The sequence below is a fragment of the Piliocolobus tephrosceles genome, chromosome 15 (assembly GCF_002776525.5).
Source record: "Piliocolobus tephrosceles isolate RC106 chromosome 15, ASM277652v3, whole genome shotgun sequence".
In the NCBI taxonomy this organism is placed as follows: Eukaryota; Metazoa; Chordata; class Mammalia; order Primates; family Cercopithecidae; genus Piliocolobus; species Piliocolobus tephrosceles.
Genome location: NC_045448.1, coordinates 36,547,456 through 36,566,305, shown reverse-complemented (window position 1 = coordinate 36,566,305; position 18,850 = coordinate 36,547,456). Strand labels below are relative to the sequence as shown.

At 38.1% G+C, this 18,850-nt stretch overlaps 1 protein-coding gene across 4 annotated transcripts in view; it reads right to left on the bottom strand.

Annotated features, from left to right (window-relative positions):
* CRIM1 (cysteine rich transmembrane BMP regulator 1) overlaps window positions 1-18,850 on the bottom strand; it is a 197,775-nt gene that overhangs the window by 39,849 nt on the left and 139,076 nt on the right. For all 4 annotated transcript variants that reach the window (XM_023216356.2, XM_023216358.2, XM_023216359.2 and 1 more), the window contains 2 exons: window positions 12,171-12,299; window positions 1,199-1,355 (listed from right to left, as the gene is read on the bottom strand). In XM_023216356.2, the coding sequence (XP_023072124.1) occupies window positions 1,199-1,355; window positions 12,171-12,299 (286 nt within the window). The remainder of the gene's footprint in view (window positions 1-1,198; window positions 1,356-12,170; window positions 12,300-18,850) is intronic.

The window sequence follows — 18,850 nt, the reverse complement described above, 5'->3', positions numbered from 1 at the left end:
ATCCAATGAAAATTAGAAAGAAGACCTCTCCCAAAACTAGAATTTTTAAAGGAAGAATGAAAAGGATGACTGACAGAAGATGAGAAGAGATGATGGGTCTAAGTCCCTTATAATTATTAGTACTAGGCTGGGCACAGTGGCTCATGCCTGTAATCCAGCACTTTGGAAGGCCGAGGCAGGCTGATTGCTTGAGCCAGGAGTTCCAGATCAGCCTGGCAAACATGGTGAAACCCCATCTCACCAAAAAATACAAAAATTAGCTGGGCATGGTGGCACATGCCTCTAGTCCCAGCTACTTGGGAGGCTGAGGCTGAGCTGGGAGGATTGACAGCCTGGGAGGTTGAGGCTGCAGTGAGCCATGCTTGTGCCACTGCACTACAGCCTATGTGACAGAGCAATACCATGCCTTAAAAAAAAAAGAAGAATTTCTAGCACTCACATAAATATACCAAGTTGGAAAGACAGATTGAAATGAAAGACAGCAAAGGAAAAAATATAAATTAAGGTGATTTTTCTAAAGGTATCAACTTGATATAAAGGCAAATACAGGTGCTTATACAAACACTAAAGAAACAAATATGAAGTGTCTATTTCCACCCTCCCCCACTGGAATAATCTAGATTCTCATGGAGTTTGACTCAATAAGGTGTATTAGAAAACAAAAGTCATGACCCTTATCTCTAAGAAAATTCATAAAATCTAACACTAGATAAAGAAAAAAATATGAAACGCTGACTAGTTCTAAGGTGAGACACCTAGGCATGGCAGATAAGGATGCATTATGTATCAAGTGAGTGGGGGTCGGTCTTCAATTGATCTTAGAGTGTGTGTTAAATAAATGATCACAAACAGACCCTGGGACAGGTGTGAAGGGCTGTAGCATTTCCAACACTGGGCCCTCTCAATTCCATCTCCTAATCTTGCCAGCAGTGTCTAAAGGACTCTGCTATGGGAAAGTCTCACACAACAGGCACAAAGGGTGTGTCTGGCCCACCTCTATAAAATATAAGAGTTAAATGTGATTCTTTTCTTTGGAGATACCACCTTTTCTGTGCTTTCTGAATCACCTAACAAGTATAGACATTCTGGGCTCAATACATCATAGATTAATTCACAAACAACATATAAAACAAAATGCGTAGAAACATTTCGCCAAGTTGCACTTCATAATAGCTTTTCTGAATTAAGAAATACATACAGCAATCCAAGTGGACAATACTTGTCACAGATTATGGGTCTGCACTTCTTGGGCCTTGGGCGGCACTCACACATCTCACAGTTTTGGGCATCAGTTAGGAAACCGAAGGGACAGTCCAAGGTGCAGCCTTGTTTACGTTCTGAGCACAGTTCCTCGCCTGTGAAGACACAGAGACGGCATATTTCTTCCAAAGATGAACAGAGCAGAACACTTCGATGCTAAAATACCGTCCCCGAATCCTCCACTCTTGCACAGATTCCAGTTTCTCAGCTCTACCATGGCCCTGGTTATCATTAAAAAGCATTGACTGTGCTATTTCATGGTTATCACATGACTCCATGTTTTGGTGGTAATAAACAAAATAAAGTCCAACTCTGAAATGCCTAGATTTCTAAAGTGTACCCAAATTCTGGTAGGCTCTAAGTGAAGAACAGGCTGATAACTATTACAATTAATGACTCAGATAATTTTTCCATGAACTTTATAAATCACTTTAAATCACTGATGACCATTAATGTTACGTGGGAATTAGAAATTTACAGTCCAATTTTCATTATATATTTTATATCTGTTGCATGTCTGTAATAATGCATGTCCTTTTTTCTTTTTTTTGAGACAGAATCTCTCGCTCTGTCACTCAGACTGGAGTACAGTGGCATGATCTTGGCTCACTGCAACTTCTGTCTCCTGGGTTTAAGTGATTCTCCCACCTCAGCCTCCCGAGTATGTGGGATTACAGGCATGCGCCACCACGCCCAACTGATTTTTGTATTTTTAGTAGAGATGGGGTTTCATTATTAGCCTAATAGAAGTCTTCCAAAATGATTTTAAAAGGTTATATAAGGCTTACTAGAGAAAAGGGAAATAGAAATGTTTAAGGTTAAAAAAAAAAAAAGCATGCTTTATTATATAAATTAAGCAAGCTGAGATCTGTGTGAATTAAATGTAGAATTTGAAAGACAATCAAATTTAAAGAAGGGAAGTTAATATGGTGATGGCCGAAGTATGGCAATGTTTGAATATTGTTCTACATGGACTGGTGAAATGGGAAGCGGAGTCTATTATTGGAATGATGAACACATTTTTATTTTATCTGGACATCCTTTAAGCATGAATACTGTAATAACACGTAAGTCACTGGGAAAAACAGAATGCATCTGTCCCCTCAAAACACACTTATAATCTAAAATTAAACCTCAACTACAATGAATAGGTGAAATGGGTCCGTGTTTTACATAAATATTTCAAGATAGCGTCTTTTGTGAATCTTAGTTGGCAATATTTGCATATTTAATTTGCTATCTTTTAAGAAGGAAAATGTGATTTATGGTATAATTTTCTACTCTGTCATTATCATAAACCTTTTATTACACATAGAAATATAACCTCATGGGCCTGTATTACACTGCAAAGCAACTGATTACTAATTTGCATCCTTAGAAGAGAAATTCTTTTTTTTTTTTTTTTTTTTTTTTATATGTTACTTTATTCAGATTATTAGGTGAATATCTAGTTGATAGTAGCATCGACCTATTTGTCTGTCTGAATGTTTTTCAATCTCTTATTCTGTAAGAATAGACATTTTGGAGGAAGAGGGAATGAAGATTAGGTTGTTATGGGAGACTTCCAAAAGATAACCAGTGGCCAAAAAGTGGGTTCTAAATGCCTAATTCGAGGGATGATTTAATTAATGAATGAATTTATTTTTTTACTGTTTTGTCCAGAGTAATGATGTTTGCCAAAAAACTGTTGTAACATATTGTTTTGTCTTTTCTTTTTTTTTTTTTTTTTTTTTTTTTTTGAGATGGAGTCTCACTCTGTCACCCAGGCTGCAGGCTAGAGTGCGGTGGCACCATCTCAGCTCACTGCAACTTCTGCCTCCCAGGTTCAAGAGATTCTTCTGCCTCAGCCTCCCGAGTAGCTGGGATTACAGGCATGAACCACCATGCCCAGATAATTTTTTTTTTTATTTTTTTTTTATTTTTATTATACTTTAAGTTCTAGGGTACATGTGCATAACGTGCAGGTTACATATGTATACATGTGCCATGTTGGTGTGCTGCACCCATCAACTCGTCAGCACCCATCAATTCATCATTTATATCAGGTATAACTCCCCAATGCAATCCCTCCCCCCTCCCCCCTCCCCATGATAGGCCCCAGTGTGTGATGTTCCCCTTCCCGAGTCCAAGTGAGCTCATTGTTCAGTTCCCACCTATGAGTGAGAACATGCGGTGTTTAGAAGAGAAATTCTAAATGCTTCATTTAGAAATTTGTAATTATATGACTTGAAAGGTCATAATTTTTCATTCCCCATTATTAAGGGAATGGTGAAAAAAGAAGACTTTATTAGCCATGTTTCTCTAACACAGAGATCTAAATTGTGAACCCATTTTTCTATCACAAGAAGTTTTAGGTCATGACCACAAATGGATTTTGTTGGGAAACAGATGAATTAAAAACACCCTGAAAACTTCCCAGAGTCAGCCAATATCCCTTGGGATTAAATTCCTTGAAATTTTGGAGCCTGAGCACCTTGGTGCCTTTATTTTTCTGGTCCTGCAATAAAGAAGGAGTTTTTCCATAGACCTTGATCTAGAATGTGCTTCACCTTTAAAGAAAACTGGTGTGTCTCCATTCAAGTTTAAACAATGTGATAAAAACTAGTCTGTAATCTACCTCTGCTTTGCAATGGAAGGGAATTTCAAAGAAAGGCTGGTGCATTTAAATAAAAATACAGGACATTCATTAGAAGGAAGTGACTGGCTATGCCTCCTAGAGTGGGATGCCCTAGTGCTGCCCTGAACTGGGAACATTCCCCTGCATGCTACACTCTGGCCCATCTACATGCAGCTTCCCAACAGAGGGAGCTCTAGGCCCAGGCCCTGGTATCTTTAGGCACACTGTAGAGGGACTACCGTGGTATTTAGTACAGAGTGGGTATTCCACAACATTTGCTAAATAAATGCATCAATGTTCTTGTTACCTACTCCTCCACTGTCATGAAGACTGCCATATTATCAGAGAAATGACAGCATGAAAATAACTTACTCTGATAACACTGAAATTGTCCTGAAATACTGGCACTTGCCAAAACATCTCAAAATACCATCTTCTAGTTCAGAAATAGACAACATTAAAGACTGGAAGGTAGTCTTAAATCCACATATGTCAATTATGAAGTTTTCTTAAGAGAAATGTATCATCATGGCAAACATTTAAATAAAGAGCAGACTGACTGCAGCTGGCTTGAACCTGTAATCCCAGCACTTTGGGAAGCCAACATGGGAGAGCTGCTTGAGGCCAGGAGTTTGAGACCAACTTGTGCAACACAGTGAGACCCTGCCTCTGCCAAAAAATAAAACATTAGCTGGGTGTGGTGGTGAGTGAATGTAATCCCAGCTACTTGGGAGGCCGAGGCAAGAGGACTACTTGAGCCCAGGAGGTTGAGGCTGCGGTGACAGCTATGACTGCACAACTGCACACCAGCCTGGGTGACAGAGCAAGAACCTGTGTCTTAAAAAAAACAAAAACAAAAACAATAAAAACCATAAATAAAGAGTAGAACAGAGATTAGAAAAACAGTATTCATAGAAGGGTAGGGGTTTGTTTGTTTGTAAAGCTTCAGTACATCACTTGAGGCAACCATGGAGAAAAAGGTGGCTTTATGTTCATAATTTTTCAGCATTATGACTTTACTGTGATCTAAAACTGCTTTCTAATCCATGGGGAGAAGTTACTATTGAAGAGAAAGTGATGAATAATGGCAAAGTACAGGGACTGTACAGCAGTGCCGGTCGATAGCAACTATGTAGTAAACACTCTGTTCATTCTGGAAAAAAAGAAATGTTTGCTCCTATGCTCAAAACGTGATGCAGCTGTGGGGGGCGCCATTCATTCTTCATTATATATAAACACAATGTAACCTCCATGGAGAACACACTGTGGACGGTGTCCCCTAGAGGAGCGCGGCAAATTTCTGCACACTCTTCGCTGTAGTACAGCAGGTCCTCAAACAGCAGTGGTTTTCTTCAACGTCATTGTGTCATAACTTTAACAAGGGGAATAAAAATCAGTTCTCGGTTGGGGCCACTCTCTGTGTGGAGACTGCATGTTCTCTCCATGCTGTGTGGGATGAGCAAATGAGCGTATTAGGTGAACTGGAGTGTCTACATGGTCCTAATCTGAATGTGTGTGTGTGTGTGTGTGTGTGTGTGAGAGAGAGAGAGAGTATGTGAGAGAATGTGAGCGAGTGTGTGTGTGTGAGAGAGAAAGAGAGTATGTGAGAGAGAGAGAGAGAAAGAGAGTGTGTGTGTGTGTGTGTGTGTGTGTGTGTGTGTGTGTCAGTGTACCCTGCAATGGGATGGTGTCCTGTCCAGGGTCGATTCCCACCTTGCAGCTTGCAGAGCTGCTGGGATGGGCTCTAGCTACCCTCAACCCTGGCCTGGAATAAACATGTTGGAAAATAAATGAGTGAATAAATACAAATTCTTATAAAATAAAAATGTGTTAAAGCAGGCGATAATCACACAAACGTACAATAAACAATGTAGGACAAAAGGGTTCAGTGAGCCTGCCACAGTGGGTATTGTACGTGTTTGAACTGCATGGCAGAAGGAGGTGCTCCTTACAGTGTCTGCTTTGCAAACATTTATTCGTTGATTTAACACAGCACCACTACAACTACTATCACTCACTGATTCATTAAAAATGGGGAATCACCATCGTACTTGTTTTTTGTTAGTCTTTCTTAAATGTATATATAACTCATACTTACTTTAACTTTTACTATTAGAAATGTTTTAGGTCTTTATTTAGAAGTTTGGTGATGTTTTCGTGACCAGAAATATAAGGTAGGAACTTAACTCTTGTTTATATCAATTAGCCTCTGGAAAAACTGGTTTTGTTACATGTCAATTCACAAAAGTCACAGTTTCCAAGAATCTACAGAGGATGTTAAACGAGGACTTACTGTATTTTAAACTCTTAGATACTGGCAATTCCTACAAACCTATTATCAGTTCAGGATGGCCATGAAGTTCCCAAGACTATTAAATACAGAAATGCAACATTACAAATGGTGGTCCCAATTTTGACCCTGATAGGTGTTAGTGTAGAATTACAGTGAAATAAAACAAGGAGCCTGCCTCCCTATCTTCGATGCTGCAACCTTCTTGTGATGTTTGATTCAGATACATATTTCATGAAAAATATGAAGGCTCTTTCCTCTCTGCTGACTGATGCAAAATTCTACATGCCTGCATCAGTTTCTAGAAAAAGCATTATTAACATCTAAAATTAAAGAATGTTAAAACTGGAAGAGAAGTTACAAATAATCTGATCAAGTCCACTTGATTTAAAGATGTGTACACTAAGATGCCAAAAGATTGATGGTACTTAATTCATACAGATGCCTTTCATACAGAGTTTACGTAGTAAGCGGGTATATTACGTCTATTAGCAACAGACACTGGTTAAAGAGCAATGTTGTTAAAAGCTTGTATCAATAAAGTGTTAGGTTACTAGTGGCTTTATACCATTTTTTTTTAATTATTTTTTATTTATTTTTATTTAATTTTTTTAGCTTTATATCATTTAAAAATAATTTTAGTTTTAAACTTTTGTTGCTATTGTACTTTTAAAAACATTTTTTATTCTAAACAGGTTTTTGAGGAACTGAGTCAGGGATAATGCAAACTTTCTATATGTCCTGGATGTATACTACTTTTCTTAGTGTTACAAGAATGTTATTTGTTACAGATTAAAACAGTAAAATACAATATGTTCGAATGAAAGAATTCTGTGTCATATACTTGCCACCTACTTTTGAAGGACATGTTTCTACAGGGTTTTGATTTCAATCCTAATGTGACTGTCTACAACAGGCTAGATTATGTTGTATCTCTTTACAACATATTAACATATGACTAATATTACCAACAAATTACCAATGTAAGTCAAGGGTAAGGACTATTTTTAATCTTCTTTGTATCCCTACAGAGCTTAGCATATAGTAGGCACTCAACAAATGCTAGATGAATAAAATAATGAATGAATGAACTAACAACAAATCAATGAAGACAGGAGAAATATCTGTGGGGTGCTGGCTTTGTTTTAAGAAATCTTGAAGGGCCAGGTGTGGTGGCTCACACCTGTAATCTCAGCACTTTAGGAGACCGAGGTGGGCAGATTGCTTGAGGCCAGGAGTTCATGACCTGCCTGGACAACATGGCAAAACCTTGTCTCTACAAAAAAATACAAAAAAAAAAAAAAAAAATGAGCTGGGTGTGGTGGCAGTGCCTATAGTCCCAGTTACTTGTGAGGCTCAGGAGGAAGGACTGCTTGAGCCTGGGAGGTCAAGGCTGCAGTGAGCTGTGTTTGCACCACTGAACTCCAACCTGGTAACAAAGCAAGACCCTGTATCAAAAAAAAAAAAAAAAAAAAAAAAAATCTAGAAACCAATGGAAACTAGTCCTAAATCCTTAAGATAAAACTTAGGTATAAATGCTTAGGACTACTGTGTGTGCAAAAGGTTTTGATGGGATGCAGAAAAATAATGTAAGGGTGAATATGGGACAAAATAAATACCTAGATAAAGCAGCTGCAATAGAAAAAAATAATCTAATACTCCATACTTGGCTATAAGAAACTCCCTTCTCTAAAACCAAGGAGGAGAAAGATAATATTTGAGGGTTAAAATGAAATGAAAAAGTAAAAGGAAAGCTGTTGGTGCGAGTGTCCTTAGAGGGCAGGAAGAACTGGAGGCAGGGTGACGGGGCAGGAACAAAGTGGGGCGGGGACGCTGGGGCTTTCCATGTCAGCTAGCTTGGGCTGACTCAGAAAAAGATGCTATAAAATAGTTACAGTGCAGGGGAAACAACAGCCATATGCCAGCCAAAGAGTTAGCTTTGCATTCATTCATTTATTTAGTCCTCAAAATGAGCCATTAGTTTGGTACTATTATTTGCCCTTCACGTATGTGGACAAAGAGTCCCAAAGTAAAGCAATTTGCCTTTATTACCCATGTGCAAGTCAGCATAATTTGTGGTGGACCCAAGATTCAAACCCAGGCAGTCTGACTCCAGTCACACTTTCAGCTTCTGTGCAACACAAAAGCTGCTGTGCAGAGCCTGAGAGGAGAGTTGCACACGATCATAGGAATCTGACAAAACCCAGGATCAGGAAATTTGGTTTGATTTGACTCACATACCAAAGGTGTGGCTTCCAAAGTTGCCAAATAACTTGGATTGCTAATAGGAATGGGGGAGGTGACAGCAGAATGCTGTATGTCTAGACTTCTGTACAGGACAAACTGAAAAATTCCAATTAGTGTTGAAGTAAGCCTTTAGGTATACGGTGGGGCAGTGAGCGAGATGACAAGACTAACTCATGTCAAGAAGAATCCAAAATGAGATGGATATATTATTAGAATAGCAAGATCTCAAAGGGAGACCTCAGGCAAGAATGATATCCAAAGGCATCTCTGATCCTGAAGGTTTCCTTTTTATTCACTGAGCCAGTATCTGCTGAGCACCAAGTAGAGCCCTGGGAGATGGGCAGTTCTTTCTCTACTCTGGTGTGAACATAAGCCTGGGTTCTGCTGAAGGACCATAGTTTCCTATTAAAAGAATTTACATTTGTAAGTTACAGACTTTGGCTTAAAGTAGTGATATTTCCTGAGCGTTTATGCTACAGGAGACATTTTTCCTAAGGGAAGGTCTTGCATTTTAGTCATCTTTGTGGCCTTAATACCTAGTATGCTACCTAGAACGTGGCAGATGCTCTGTTTATATTAGGTGAAGAAAGGAAGGAAGGAAGACCAGCTGTCTCTACAAATGGGTAAAATGTGCAAATAATAAATTTATTGATACAAAATGCAACGGTCTCCTCCTGTACGTATTTCTTCCTAAGTGTGAATGAAATGGAGGTGAACTCAGGTAGCACACACTGATGTTCCTTTTAAAATGCCAAATAAAACACTAACCTAAAGAGGATAAATACGCATCTTCCTTATAGTCTCAACTTGCCAAATGACTATTTGCCAGTGACTATTTGCCAAGGGACATATTTTGACTTCCTTTAAAGGCAGTTGAGGGAAACTGCTTCTTTGAACATAATGATGAAAGATGCCGTGTGAAGTGACCAAAGTCTTAGATAAGCATGACCAAGAGGCCAAGATTTCACAATAGCAAAATCCAGGTGCGAGTGTAGGTGAGGTGACTGGACACAATGAAATCTGTATTTTTAGACTTTTTTAAAACTCAGAAAAAAATGAATATATATGATCCCATGTTAAGAAAGACGTAGCTTTCTTAATGGAAGAGGCATTAGAAGGATTAAAATATAAACACTTCATGACAATTACTAGTTATCTTGTTCAAAAAACAAGGTTGGCCATTTGAGAAAACCTGGGCTGCCAAGGCAACTCCGTGACCTTGGCTTTCTAAAGAGAGGTATAAAAGGCAACAGGGACTGACCCTTCCCTAAAAAGAATTAGGTGTAGGAAGTCAGGACACCCCGAAATGGATAGAGCCTTATAGGAAATTTAAAGATGGCAGTAACGACAAGCTTAACAAGAGTTTTTGTTGTTGTTGTTTTTTGAAACAAGGTCTTGCTCTGTCACTCAGGCTGGAGTGCAGTGGCACAATCACAGCTAGCTGCAGCCTCGACTTCCCAAGCTCAAGAGATCTCCCCACCTTAGACTCTTGAGTAGCTGGAACTACAGGCCCTCGCTATCATGCCTGGCTAGCTTTTGTATTTGTTGTTGTTGTTGTTGTTGTAGAGATGGGGTTTTGCCATGTTGCCCAGGCTGGTTTCAAACTCCTGAGATCAAGCAATCCATCCACCTTAGCCTCCCAAAGTGCTGGGATTACAGGCGTGAGCCACCATGCCTGGCCAAAAAGTGTTTTATAAACTCAGTTTTAGCACTAACGCCACTGCAGATAGTGTGATGGTCACATGTAAACTGAGGAAGTAGAATGGCTTAACTCCTATTTTGTATCTTCTTCAAAAAATATTTTCATAAAAGTGACAAATGATTAAGGTTAAGTGGTATGTTAAAGGCTGAGATAACTGATAAATCAGAAAGTGAGCATGTGTCTATGTTAAGTCCAAGCCTCTGAGCCATGGTAATTATACCCACAGGACCAAAGCCTGCTTATTACAGAACCACTACTATGTTTGAGAGAGATCGAAGAGAATGGGAAGAGATTTAAGAAAAGAGAATGTCAATTCAAAAGCGACAAAATGTTCTAAAAACTACACAACTTGACACTCACAACTGAAAATTCTTCAGAAATCATTGTTAAATATATGATTTGTGACATTTAGGGGAATAAAGCACTGACTACCAGGAGCCAGTACAGATTCTGGAAAAACAAGCCAGGCCCCTATAACTTCAGCTCATTTTAAAAATAGGGTTTCCAGCGAAGGAATGCTCTGATGTATTTTGTAATATATTTTGACTTCAGACAAGATACGGGCCAAGTGTTTTTCAAGATTTCTTGTGGAGATATATGTTGTCAGCTAAATAACTCTACTCAAGGAGTGATCAGCTATGTTCGGCATCATTCTGCAGGTCTTTGTCCTTGGTTCTGTGCAGTTTATTTTAATTCAGTGATTTAGATAAGGACATGTAAGCTGTGCTTATTTAATATAAGCTGGGAGGCATAAAGTATAAGATCACATTGTAAAAACTCAAAAATATCCCAACTAGTTAGAAAACGGTTTAAAGCGATTAGGATAATTTATTGTTATATTTGGCTGACTACATAAATCACTAAAAAAAAAAAAAAAAATCAAATGTTCTGTTATAGAACAGATAAGAACCACCTAACAGCAGGTGATGTAAAAAAGTTCCTAGTGTTTTTAGCTACTTATAACTTCAGTATCAGCCAACGAAGTGCAATTCAAGGAGCTAATGCAAACTTAGGCCACACAGTAGCACTGTACTCAGCAGACCAAATTTTGGAGTACCTTTTTCTTTTTGAGACAGTGTCTTGTGCTGTCATCCAGGCTGGAGTACAGTAATGCGCTCTCAGCTCATTGTGACCTTTGTCCCACCAGGCTCAAGCGATCCTCCCACCTCAACCTCCTGAGTAGCTGGGACCACTGGTGCACACCACCATGCCTAGCTTTTTTTTTTGTATTTTTGGTAGAGACAGGGATCTCGCCATGTCGTTCAGGCTGGTCTTGAACTCCTGAGCTCCAGTGATCTGCCCGCCTTAGCCTCCCAAAGTGCTGAAATTATAGGCGTGAGCCATCATGCCTGCCCATTCTGGAGTATCTTGATTGTGGGCCACGTTTTATGTAAAGACAAAGACATATTGTGTGTCAAAGGATGGAAAAGATCAAGAAAGTTCTAGAAACTTGTCACCCGAGGAATGGTCAAGGGGAATGAGCACGTTTATCCTGCCAGAAGAATTAGGGGAATTCAAAATGGTTTTAACATATATGGGGGGTGTGTGTGTATGTATTATTTTATTTTTTTCTGGAAGAAATGCAATATACTCTTCTGTACCCTAAAGGGCAGGGCCTAGACACATGATTGGAATCTACATGGAGCCAGAGCTGGGGTCAACAAAGTGAAGCACAGTCTAAGGATTATGGCTGTCATATGTGGAATGTGACACTGTATGTGTGGGTGACCTCCCTGTCACTGGATGACCTGGTGAGTGTACTAAAGGGAGAGCCTTCTGGGTGGCTGGAAGGATGCACTCCAAAGTCATTCCAGGTGGCACTCCTGATGCAACTGGACATCAAGGAAACAGAGACAAAAACCACAATAAAGCAGCAGCTCCTTTCTCCCAAATGATTATGTATTTGTTTGTGTTAAAAATAACTTTTTTCCCCCTTTTTTCAGGTTGTCAAGGGAATGTCTGAACAGGAGTGAAAAAGATATTCAATTACATAATACGCTTTGACAATATCATATTAGGCCTCAGAAAAAACATACAGTTTTCTGTCTACTCACTGTTTATGCACTGACAGGTCCGACAACCATTGTGATCGCGTTTGAAACCATTAATGCAGTCCTTCCCTGTCAGAGTGCAGTTTGATAACTCCCCACATGCAGGTGGATCAACTGTGATGATGGTTGGTTCTAATAATAAATAGAGAAAAAAATAATCAATGAAACATATGACTACCTTTTAGATGCTATTCAATTTTTGAAATTCCACACCATAATGTTACAAAAATCGAATCAACAATTGTCATCAAATCCTACACTTTTATGCTCTAGTAATATCTTTAACCCCTGAAACAGATATATTTGTGTTCAGATTTTTGAAAACGTGAACACTACTTCTTTGTGTTCGAGCAGTTCATGCAGTTTTTGGTACCTTCACGCAATTCTTCTCTGATGGTCACCACTACTGGAAGCAGACAAGAGAGGTTAAAATGAACTCCATTTAAATTGTTAACTGCTCTTCTATTTCTTCCTGATGTTTTCCGGTTTGTTTTTTATAATAATCAGGATACAGCTGTCAACTATCAATTATCTCACTCCCATTCTGTAATACTTCCGAAATCTGTTACTATTTTTTTTCCAAATTAACAAATCAGTTTTTGAGACTAGTTTAAAACACCTGGATTTCTTTTATGTGACACTCCCTCACTTATGACAGATGATACCACAGATAACTACAAACTTATCCTCAGGGCCCAGAGATTTGTGGGAGTGGCAGAGGGAGATACACGCATTCAGGAGAAAGAGCGGGATAGGGCATGAAACAAAGCCAGACCAGAGGCGACGCTTTACCTTACCTGCCACGTTAATGAAGAACTGCTTTGGGTAATAACAGTAACTACATATACTTACATAAAGCATATTATGTGTTTATATAAGGTTTAAAGTGCTGTTCATAAATGCCTTCCAGCTTTACCATATTCCAGTGAGGTGGGTGCTATTGTTATCCTCAATTTACAGATGAGGAAATCTAGCACACTGACTTGCCCATGGTTACAGCATTAGTTTGTGGTGGACCCAAGATTCAAGTCTAAGCAGTCTGACTCCAGTCACACTCTCAGCTTCTGTGCGACACAAAATCTGCTGTAATGGTACCTGTTTCTCAACGCATCAATAAGGGACAGTTTATATAATGCCAGGTTGTGAGAACGGTGTTGCCAAAGGAAACAGAGGCACTGACAAACTTATGCAACATCTTTTCAACCAAAATATACTAACATCTTAAAAGTAAGCTGTTGCTCACAATATCTTTGTGAAAGAGCTGAGTACAGAATGTCTCTACCTACATTTTCACAGATGGAAAATATGAGGTGCTGAGGGGGTAACTGGCTTATCTAAGTTTACATAGCAACTCAGTAGCAGGCTGGGAATAGAACAGAACAGAGGTTCCTAACCTCCTGTCCATCACTCTATCCATTAGTCCACACTGTCTTCTCAAGTTTCATCTCCTGTTACCAGGGAAGAGAGATCAAAATAAGTGTTTTAGCTGCCACTGCTGAGATCAAGAGTTCTAAATTTTTATCCATCTACTAAAAGGGGACAGAGATTCAACTCTTCACAGGTAGTAGGCAATGATGAGTTACTAAAGAGATGCTTAGATCAGCATTCTCCCAGTAAAAATATGTATAAAGTGAGTATAGCACATTCTCTATTCTTATTACAAAGAACAGCATCCTACTAAAATTTTTATATAAACTTTTCACTGCTATAGTTTCTAATGTCCTTCAATAACCAAGGTATTCTTTCTGATAACTGTAAACATCAAAAAGTAACTAAAGTTTAGTTATTTTAAGACGTCCTGAGTTAGACACAGTATTGCTGCTCCCCTTCATTCTCTTAAAATTTACTGCAAACATCTTCAGTTCTCAAACCTATTAGTCTTTCTTTTATCACCACTTTTATTAGCTACCCCAAATAATGATTCTATTCCAGTCTTCAGTCCCAAGACTGCCAATGTTTTGTCAAAATTACTCTAACCACAAAAATGAGAGACAGCAGAAGGCAAGTGTCAGGTTTAAGTAAACCCACCACAGGTTATCCCAGTGAGAAAGGACTTCTATGTTCTAGAGTGATTAGGCCAAAGTTGAGGGAAGAATTCTGAACTCTATGCACACTGCTTTCCCAGACAGCTTATGGGTAAAGAAATGTCTTAAGTATATCTACGCATACCAAAATCTTCTATTCTTTACTTACATTTAAGATGTGAAATTTATGAGAAACTTTTGCCTTCAGAAAATATATTATGAAAAAGTATATACTGAAGAAGATTAAACTGACCCTGAAAAATGTGTAATCATCATAGGATAGTATGGAATTTTAGCAGCAGTGAATTTTAGGGATTTATTTAGAGAATCCATTGTCTAACTTTTACAAAGATGATCTTCTACCTCTGAATGATGTTTGCTCTCAATAGTGATGTATGTGCTGTTTTTTTTTTTTTTTTTTTAAATATATTATGATTAACATGAGATTAAGGTTGTGATCTGTGGCTAGAAAGTGAAAGGAACAAATGGACTGGGTTGTTTGAGGATCAGAACCACAATGCTGACTTGGGCAGCCCCCTATCAGTCATAGAAGCCAATCTATCCAAATGGCTTCAACAGTTACGTACACAGCCACAGATGTACATGTAACACACATTTCTCCAGGACAGGAAATATGTTCAATGTTTTCCTAAAATATTCAGCACAACAGGTTTTGTTCACGTCAACAAATAAAATTGCAAGAAAGGGTCGTTCAGTATGTGTTGGTGTTACAATGTGTGTATTAAATATTTCAGGTAAAACAAGTCCTATGGGATACCTTCCAAGCCTCAATGCTGTAGCATGCAAGAAGCAAAAAATCATTTTGTGCCTCTAACATTAGTATTTTCCCATTCACTTATGACCTATATTAGATGAAAGAAATGGGGAAGCATAGCCATTTCAAATTTTTACACCCTCAATATTTAACATTAAACACAGAAAAACGCAACAAAATCTTTTATTCATGAAAACTTTCAATTTACTTTAGAACCATTCAATTTCCCCTCGATAGACTAGGCTGAACACAACAATAGTCATTGTGATATGTTAAATATAGCTAGAAGTCTAGGTTTTCTTAAAAAGACATTTTAACACTTGGCACCTCATTTTATTACATTTAACAAATACATCTCATTTTCCTACTCAGATACAAACTGGAACAAATTTTAAAGGTTTTTTCCGGGTGGTAACACATGTTTCTTGGGTCCTTACTGCTAATATCCTAGGTCATTGGAGTAACCGTTGAGTTGTAATAAACACATTTGCAGGCAACTAGTTATCTCCTGGCATTTCAATTGAAGTCATACATTACAGTCTACTGCCTTTCATCATTCTCCCAACATTTTAGTGCTTGGTTTCCTATCATATGAGGCCATATCCAGAGTAGTTAGATTTCTGTGAGAACAACATTACAACAAAAATATGACCTGTAAGTATATAGATTATCTACCTATTTATAAATTATCTAGAAAAAAATCTCATATTATTGTTAAACATATTTGAGAGTTTGCTTCTAGTCCAATTTATTATTATATAATATCAGAACTGGTCCTACTACTAATATCAGGGTGATTTTTTGAGAAACAAGTGACACGAAACAACTGAGATTCAATTTCTTATGCTAAATAATTAACTCCAAAGTGAGACATATTTGACACCGTCCTGAATTAAGGCATTTCAAATCAATATTATATTTATGGTTCTTAAAGAATAATGACCAAGAGCTGGTCAGATTCTTAACATAGCTTTTATCCAAGAGAGTTCCTGGTGGGAGAAGAGGTGATTTTAAAGAATCTAGAATCATGGTATCTCAGTATGACTGTTTCTCATCCAAAAAAAAAAAAAAAAGAAGCTGGAGGGAGTGTCAGCAAAGTATGTGAAACATACATTCTGCTTGTCTAAAAGTTAGAGCATCCTGAAATTTGTGCATCAGGAACTGTTATTATCCCAGACTTTTCTCTAGTCTATGCAACAGTGCTTTGAATATGGAAAATACCTGTTGGGTTTTGGTCTGCAGGACCAGAAGATTCTCATTTAAATACTACATATCTGTGCTCCTATATTACATGGGGTGTGACACTGAAATTGTGTGTCAGAGAGTACATGCCTTTCTAGAAGGATGATGGTGATCCCCTATCTTTGACGTGTTTGGTAAACAAAGTTCAATTGAACAGAGGTCCTGCTAAGATTTCTGGAGGCACTGATGCATCCCTGTATGTGATATTTGTTGCTTGGAGCAAAGAAAACTGTCCCCCTTTAAACTGGCTGGGTAGGTATGTGTTAGTAGGCCTCTTTCAGAGGAGATAAATGGTCTTAGATTTAGGAGAATGATGAAATGCTTGCATAAAGGTGAGGTTTTGGAGAGGGGAAATTCAGTGAAGTACTGTTTATAGGATCACCCTGAAATTCTATCTCATCTTGTATTGAATCAGCTGAGGAATTAAAGAAATACCTTAATGTCCTCCAAAGGAAGAAGGCTTGAAACAGCAGGAATTCGCTGTCTTTGGCTACTACTATTTCTAAAGGGAACCCTCGAACAGCTTCCTTGTGGAGAAGAATTCTAGAAATAGTTTGAGCCTAGAAGCAATAAAGAACAAAAATGGGTGTTTGTTATGTCTACATCCGGTTTGCTTGTTTCCTACTCAGCATCTGAGTGGGAAACATTACTCTCCTCAACCTGTTGTTTTCTTGAACAATTTTTAGAGACCCTCCAGGCACCTTACACTGTCCAGAAGAGCTATTTTTAAAAGAACCCTTGGGATTGTCAGGAGTGCAGATGCTCAGCCACCAATTCTTATCCCAAGTCTTAAGAGAAGAAAATTTTGACAGAAAGTATCTTATAACATGCAATAACATAAACAAACACATGCTGATTCTTCATTTTACATTTATTAAAAATTTAGGGTTACTTCTTTCATATCCTAAAAAGCCTAACAGATGTCTTGTCAGTAAAAGTATTTCCAGGAAAATGTTAGTATTTTTTACAAATTACAGAGCTTCAGACACTAAGTTATTGAAAAACACCATCAGTATTTTATATTGATGTTCACATATTTCCTAGGAGCAATTTTATCTACTCAATGGTGAAATTAAGCTACGGGGATCACAATTAATTTGATTAAAAATATAAAGTTAAAATGAAAATCATGAATCTAACTTCAAGGCCACGGTACTAGACCATAAATATATATTTGGTTATTCAAGTGTTATAAATGTGTTAAGCAAATCTAAGCTCTCTACTTTCCTGCCTTTTGTTATTTTATTTTATGAGAAATTCTTCAAAAAGTGGCCAAGGAAGCAAGAAGCTGAAACTCAAATTCAGCCTTTTAAGACACTAGTATAAAGTTCTTAGATAAGTCTTATCCTTACATTATATAGTTCAACAACTCTGGGAGAACAATAAAAATGAACATATTTTGACCTTCTGTTATTTCTAAATGTATAATTAGGCATATTCACTTCTGAAACAATATAATAGTTAGTTTTTATACTTCAGGTACATGTAGCTTAAATGACAATGTTAACAGATGCTTTTAACTTGCTGTCTAATCTGTGTTACTCCACTGAACTTCTGGTTTTGAATTAATCCATACAAGGTTCTTAGATAGATTACTATGAGCTAGTTCTCTCTCATAAATAATATTAATTATCTCCATTGAGAAATGTATGAAGCACTCTTTCTGATTAGCAGCCCTGGGAAAGCTGACAACCATTTAGCAGCTCTTGACTATGGGTGGGTGACTCTGTAAATGTACAGCTGTGGAAGGGATACACAGCCATCCCTGTTGGGTTTGTGTGTAGCACTGTCTTGTCAGGAGGGTCATTAACTCTGTTTCTAGATTCTGATTGTCTGTAGGACTGCTGCCTCACTGTGTTGTCCTCTGGTGAACTGTAGGCCTGGCTGTGGAGAGCAGCTGTCTGCCAGCACCCTCCGTTCCTATGCATTCATACACACACACCCCCACACACTAAGAAAAGTCTTTCTGGAAAAACCTCTTTGTATGCACATTTCCAGAAAAAAATGCTTTTTTTTTTTTTTCATTTTTATTTATTTTTCTTTTTCTTCTTTTGAGATGAGGTCTCACTATGTTGCCCAGTCTGGTCTCGAACTCCTGACCTCAAGCAATCTTCCTACCTCAGCCTCCCAAAGCGCTGGGATTACAGAAAAAGTACTTTTTAAAGACAGATACATTCTTACATTTCTTCATTAGTGAAAAAAAAATTCAAGTAGAAGTAATAAGATAAATGAAGCTAACAATTCCTATCTGTCTCTCGTTTCTCTTATTACTTCTTCTGGGCTTTAATAATGCTTTGCATATTTTACATAGCTCTTCTCTGTAAATTCCCAAGCCTGCTTATTTGATTATGAGAGACAAAAATGAACAATTACGCTTTCTTTTCAGATTTACTTCAGGCACTCTTTCTTAAGGTAGTTTTATTTTTTTATTTTGGGCAGAGATTGGCGGGTTGGAGGGGGCTGAACTTGGTTAAGCAATGTGAATTCCAATGAGTAGGAAAATTCCAAAATGTCACTGACTTTACATGGCAGTCTAATGGCTAAATATATCAGGTCTCCTAGCCGGGGCCATAAAACTGGAGATAAGGCTGGCCAAGACAGCATCAAAGCTTGTCTGTTTTGCTGTATTTTCGTATGTCGTG